Below are 6,726 nucleotides of genomic sequence, written 5' to 3' on the forward strand. Positions count from 1 at the left end.
GGTTGGACTTCTTGAAATGTAAATACTCACCAACGCGACAGAAACCTGACCTCAGACTCCAAACAAACTGTCAGAAACAAGCTTTTACCATTCTACTGGTTTCTGCTTGCGTTATTTTTAAGTCCTCCTAATGGTTCAAATACTTTGCTCAAGTAATTAGAGAAGCTGCACCACATGTGACATTCTAGTCCCAGCAAGTTTATCCTTAAAGAGCAGCAGAGCAAAGCAACCAGAAAACTGAATAACTATTGAGTACAACTCTAAAACTTCTTTTTTTTTTAATTATGTTACCTAATGCTTCTGCTTCTCTACCTTTCAGGGTGAAATGTGTTTTTCTTTTTACGGTGTAGCATCTTTAGCTGGAACTACTTTCCTATTAAAAAAAACACACACAGTCCCTCTATAACAAGACATGTTGCTACTGAAGTTTTCAAATACACTTTATGAAAATATATAAAAGACAGATATCTTAATGCCATATACAACACTTTATTATTGCTGACTAAGGTTGCTGTTATTTTATTTGTATTAAAGTCAAAAAAATCCCACAAATCTACAACTTAATGTGCATTTTATTTTCTGACTTCCCTGCCCTGTCTGTGGGACTTCACCGCAGTTCTATTAGCTCCTATTAAAGATGGAAGACTTCAAAGCCACCTCACAAAGTTTAACTGTTAAACAATGTTTTGCAGTTTATTAAAACATCTGGCCACTGTAGTTTTTATCTTTAGACTCACACCAGAGAAAAATATGGATTTGCTTAGAACACATTTGTTACTCTGGTGAGTATTTCCAGCAGCAGGACGGCGTTTGTAGGATTGAGGCTTTGGGTAAAAACAGTTGTTACTGCTAGGGTGCTGTCACCAACGATGCAGCACGTCAGAAAGTATTACCCAAGCCACTGATTTAACAGCATAATAGTACTGAAATCCCTCACTGCCACCCTGCTGAGGACAAATGTGAGCAGCTTACTGGCATTAGAGTGTTAAAGAAATAGCTTTATCACTTGTACCAGTAGGTGTGGCTGGTAGGGAAAGAGAAAACCTGATGTCTGGGGGGTCAAGAACAGCTAAGCCAAATGTAGCTGCTCAACAGTAAAACAAGACTTTACTATCAGGTGCACTACACACACACACCTGTATACGACAATGCTTCTCTCCCTTACACACACGCACACCTCTGTGTCGCTGATTTTAACAAGATCAGACACTGTGCATGGCAAAAAAAAACTCCCAACAGCCACAACAGTGTGTGCGTGTAAAGCTAATAGAACTCTTGTCTCCAAGTCAGGTAAATATAACACAAGAGGGAACCGTCAAATAAATAAAAAGTCACTTTTAATGGAAGGTTTTTCTTTCACACTCACAATCAAGCTTATAGTCTGATCACAGAGAGAGATGTTGGACATTCACCCAGAATAAGACACACACTGGTCAGTTTTATCAGACAAAAATATATATATATATATATTTAGAATCTTTACAATAAGCTTGAATCATGAAACGTACACAGAGGAGTGTGCACACCTACAGTCAAACACTGAATTTTTTACTCCTCAAAGAAGTCCTTTTTGTACCCTGGTGTCAGTGTAGAATTCTTGTTTAAGCAACAACTTTTTTGTTTCTTTTTCTTTTCTTTACAAATGTGCAAATAAGACAGATTTGGAATCCTTCAGCACTCAGTGTAAAAAAGTCCAGGATCCTCGGAGCAGTGACAGAGCTCTTACTCCACCTCAGTCCTGCCCTCTCAAGTTTAAATACAGCTCCTCGTTGCTTTGCCTTTCATTTTCAAGTAAAGTGCTCCTCTAGCAAAAACCACACGGCATGAGATCAGTCTCGTATTTTTCCGCCACTGGTTGAAAAAAAAAACTGAAAACATAAACCCAACAGTCCAATGGAGGAAAAACATGGGAATGTCTTAATAAAGTAGAAAAGCTAAAGCCAACGATTGAGAGGAAGGGAAGGTGACAGCCACACAGTCCCCAGCAGGAAGTCATACAAACTCCAGCTTGCCGTGGCCACTGTACATCCCCCAGTGCACCAGAGACAGGATCTTGTCGTTGCCGAGGTCGGCCTGCCTCATCTTGTCACAGGTCAGACAGCAGTTCTCGTGGCCTGTCACAGGCACCATGCACTCCAGGTCCAGCTTGGCCACGTGGCCCTTCTTAGTGTGATGGCCATGAAAGCTGTAGTGGAGCCGCGACAGCATCTGTTGCCGCTGGTCCTGTAGCCGCTTGTTCTCGCTACGCAGCATTCGTAAGGCCAGCATGATGAGCAGCACTAGGATGAGGCCGCCGGCGATGGGCACGGCGATCACAGCTGCCCGGAACCACACCTCCTTGGCTGAGGCCAGCTCCTGAACCCGGGTCACCAGGTTCCTGTTGTTGCTGTCCGGCTGGTACCGGCTATCTGCACAGACATACAGAAAAACATCTGGTTAAACATCTGCATACTCACACGGTTTCCACTGCTCCATGCTGCTCTATACAGATTTACGTACCAGCATGTTTGGTTTAAAACCAAAACATTCTGAATACGAAATGTTGTTTGTAGCTTAATGAGAAGGAGCTGCTCGGCTCAGCAGTCATGCCAGTAAAGAAACCACGGAGAGAGAAAATAAGACAGACAGACAGTCGAGAGTGAGGAAGTGAGAAAGGCCAGCAGGGGCAAAAACAAATGAGTCACCTTGTCCCGACTCAGAGCCAGAAATTAATTTGAGCTAATAAACTACAGTCTGCTCTGCTCAGGGTCACAACAGAAAACCCCTCAGGAGAGCTGCCCTTCCTCTCTGTCTCTCTATGCACCTTTTCAGAACTCTACAAACTAGTATTTCTGCCCAACATGTAGACTTGGGAATATTCATTCTATGAGGCACATTCCTACTCAGTGGGAAAATTACATGGTGCACACATAATAAAAAAGAATATATCTGATCTCTTTCCAAGTGCTTAAAGGTAAACTGGCTGCTCCTTGCCTTCTCAGGCGCAGAGCTGGAGCCCATTAAAAGTCAAACTGAAGTTCTGTTAAGCTGGAAAATAATAATAAAAAAAAAGGTAGGAGGGGTCAAGGGTGGCCTACATGTCCATAAACAGCAAGTGTTTGAAGAACCCTACAGCTCAACGTATTGCTTCTGGAACTGGAAAGAGGAAATCACTGAATATTTGCTGAGGAGGAATCGTAAAATCCCCACAGAGTCCAATCGTTTTAGAACCAGTTAGAGAAAATTTCATATCTCAATTTCAGTGAAAAACAAACATGCTAACAGCCAGTGACTGAGCTCTGCGAGGCTTTTTCTTTACCTGTTAAGTCCCTGGTGTGTGCCAGGTCGTGCAGGCCTCTGTAGTTGCACATGTCGTCGTGGCAGCACTCCAGCACTCCACTGGCCCCTGTGAGGGCGTCTGCAGCCCTCTGGATGCTGCTGCTGCAGATATCTGCAGCGTTGGCGATGGGGTCTAAACACCCATGGGTGAGGGGGGAGTTTGCATTGAGTGGGTCCAGGACCTTAGTAAAGCAGGCGTTCAGTTCTGATTTGCACATGTATCCGGTGGCCACACAGTGCGGCGCGTCACAGTAACACCGTATCTCTCCTGAAAACAGGAAAAAAATAAAACTGTTAGGAAAACTTGGCAGCTGTTTTCTTTTCTTTCGAGACAAATCTCCTGAAATTTTGCCTCTAACATTCAACAGTGAGGTACCCTAAGATCCTTGCATTGTTTCACTGGGTCAACAGCATCAAAATGTTCAGATAACTTTGCTCTTCAACAGTTAGAATTCTGTTTAAAGGTGTATTCTCTCCCTGCCCTAAGTAAACTGGGGTCATTTTGGTGTAGGTACGCTTGTATGAATGAATATCCAACAACAGTCCTAATCCTCACATGAACTTTTTCCACACTTGCAGCCCATTTGGTTTGCAAGCCTTTACTTTAAATCCTTGTCCTCCAAAGTATCTGCTAAGCCCTGCAATAAGCAGCCAGGTAAGTTTAACAGCGTACACAGGGTATTTCATATTTTGCATGTATTCACCAATCACACCTTCTTTAAGAGCTTCTCATGTAAATGGACCTTTTTGTCTGTATTATAAAAGAGGAACCATGTAACTTATAATTAGTGGTTTGTTTGCCAAAGTCAATTTCTTTCAACCCAAATGGAAACTTGTAAAGAGGAGGTGGGGGGAGGTCGGAGGGCTGTGCAGAACCCCCCCCCAGTTTGCACGCAAAGCTTTACTTGTGGTGAGGACTGCCTGGGGGTAGGGGTGTGGTGGGAGGGGGGTGGCAGGGTGCTCTGAGGTCCCATCTAAAGAGCTTCCAGCAACCTTATCATTACGGCAGCCTGCTTTTACTCGGACCCACTCATTACTTCATCCACGGCCTCTTTTTCAAAACATAAATCTGGGTTAAGGATCTGCCCAAACAAAACAAAAGCATAACTCTGGAGAACTCATATTTATAAACTTTACCATCTCCCTGCCCTCTGGTGTCAGTAGAACATCTTTACAGGACCATAAATGTGAATGTTATTTATCCGACAAACACATTTTGTACAGTTGTTATATTCTGCATTGGGCTGGGGACTGTTTTGGATCAAACTCTGGAAAATTATCAGACACAAATGCACAAATGAGACAATGCGAGTAAAACCAACAGGCTTCTCTTATGTTTCCATAAGAGAAACATAAGAGGGTTGAAAGAGAGTTTTAAAAAAATACAGCCGCTAAAGCTGTATTATTTCAGAAACTCTCTGTGGCAGTGGTTCTGTGAATTCACCAACTTGCCGTGCAGGAGCACATTCATCAGATCAATGTTTTGCCTGTGAATGATTGGAGCAGCAGGGCCCAGGCAGGTCATTTGGAGAATATTTCATTAGAAAGGAGAGGCCCCTTTGTGGGCTGAAAGGGGGGAGAGAAACAGGCCGAGCACTCAGCGGCTGTTTAGCTCTGCTCAGTCTTGTATGAATGGCAGCTTCAAAAAGGAGTTAAACACGAGTTATCCAAGTGAAAGATGTCAGCTACAATTTGGAAGAATCAATCACAATGACTCAAACAGCTTGGATCTTATTAAAATTGGACTTTTAACTGGAAAAAACAGCGAGTTGAGGGAAACAGTTTCGGGAAAAAGTAAATAAATGCAGCTGAAGTCTTTTTTTTTGTTTCTCCTGCAATTATTGTAGGTTTTATTAAAGGGCTGAATGTGATAAACATATTTTGGAATAAATCATTTTAAGGAAATTAGTTTATCTTAAATAGAAAAACAGCTTCATCGCAGCTCTCCAGAGTAGTTTATTCCTCTACTTGTTCATTATTGTGTTGCTAACTGAGATGGTTTGATGCTAGCTTGTACTGCGCCAAAACACTATAAGTCAGAGGGAGCTTTATCTGCTTTTATCTTTCCCAAATAGTCTCTGAGCTGATTTGAAGAAGCTAACAAACATGCCCCTGTGCTCAGAGCAAAGTCTACCCGTACCTTTAGTCAGAAGAACGGCCATGGCACAGAGCTCCAGTTGTAGCCAAATGGAAATGAAACTGGACTGTCGATCCATTTACACCGAATTACTGCGCAAGAAAAGTCCTCGTATTTCCAGTAGCAGCAGCAGAGTCAGTCCGTCGGGCACCAAGCCGCACCACGAACAGATTTACATGGAGCTACGGCGAAAAATGAGGCATTCCTGCACTGAAACACGGCAAACTCACAACCCCGGACCGAACACCGACTGACAAAAAAAATCTCCCCAAAATGTCTCCTCTGCAGCATAGAGACAGAAAAGTTTTTAAAAGCGGTCCGACATTACTGGAGGACGTAAAAACACAGCGTCTTCAAGTAGAGCGAAGAAAAGAGGGAAATACTCCTTTAAAAAAAGAGTGAAATGGGATATAAAGTGGTCACCACCAGTCCTCTTCTGCCGCTGTATGCCGCCGGTCACGGTGAAGCATCACTTTAGTATTCCTGGACGGAGAAACGGTAGAAAAATACAGAGGAGTCTCCAGGAGCTCGGACTGAACACAGACTCCGAGCGGCGGACTGAGCAGGAGAAATAGCTGCTGGGACGGAGCTCCGCCCCCTCAGCCCTGATTGGTTGGACCGCTGACAGAGACGTCTCAAGGAGCATCACAGCGCAAGCATCCGGTCGTTATTTCAAAATAAAACACGTCAAGTTCATTTACAGACACTAATGCATTTGAGTTTGACATAAATCCCCCCCCCCCCAAAAAAAAAATGCACAAGAAAACAATTGTAAAACACATTAAAGTGGAATACAACAACAATTAAAATATCGGGCCAAACCTATGACAGAGCAAAATACTGATTCAAAGTCAGTGAATCAGTGGCTGATGAATAATTAATTTACTGGCAGTATCATTATAATTATAAACCTACATTACCACAAAATATATTAAAATATGTTTTCATACGTATTTATTGCCACTTTTACTGAGTCTGGAAAATTCAGCTTTTCTCACTGTGCATTGCAACCATGTGTTTTCTTGACCTTTTTCACTTTAAACATGCTCTTTTACACAAATCTATAGCTGTATACGTAGCTGCACATTTATTTTCCTTCTATTAATCTGCTGGCCCTATTTAAGTGAATGTGTTTGTGTTGAAAGAGAAAATTAGTCAAATTCCCTGTATGTGCACACTAAGTTGGCCTGTAAAGCTGATTCAGAAAAAGCAAAACCCGTGATCATTTCTGGAAATATTATAATTAATATTGACACAGGATTTTTTTCTTC

General features: G+C 42.5%; 1 protein-coding gene across 1 annotated transcript; it reads right to left on the bottom strand.

Annotated features, from left to right (window-relative positions):
* Positions 1-1,320: 1,320 nt before the first annotated feature.
* Positions 1,321-6,024, bottom strand: bambia (BMP and activin membrane-bound inhibitor (Xenopus laevis) homolog a). The gene is made up of 3 exons (XM_022206221.2): positions 5,459-6,024; positions 3,299-3,586; positions 1,321-2,408 (listed from the first exon to the last, which is right to left on the bottom strand). Exons 1-3 carry the CDS (start codon positions 5,532-5,534, stop codon positions 1,993-1,995), a joined length of 780 nt encoding a protein of 259 aa, XP_022061913.1. The 5' UTR covers positions 5,535-6,024; the 3' UTR covers positions 1,321-1,992.
* Between the last annotated feature and the right edge of the window lie 702 nt (positions 6,025-6,726).

This window comes from Acanthochromis polyacanthus, chromosome 20 (genome assembly GCF_021347895.1).
Source record: "Acanthochromis polyacanthus isolate Apoly-LR-REF ecotype Palm Island chromosome 20, KAUST_Apoly_ChrSc, whole genome shotgun sequence".
Lineage (NCBI taxonomy): Eukaryota > Metazoa > Chordata > Actinopteri > Pomacentridae > Acanthochromis > Acanthochromis polyacanthus.

Coding starts and splice junctions, on each gene's coding strand:
- bambia (XM_022206221.2), bottom strand. CDS start 5,534: ATGGATCGACAGTCCAGTTTCATTTCCATTTGGCTACAACTGGAGCTC. Junction 3,587..5,458: donor GGCCGTTCTTCTGACTAAAG/GTACGGGTAGAC, acceptor TCCTGTTTTCAG/GAGAGATACGGTGTTACTGT. Junction 2,409..3,298: donor ACACACCAGGGACTTAACAG/GTAAAGAAAAAG, acceptor ATGTCTGTGCAG/ATAGCCGGTACCAGCCGGAC.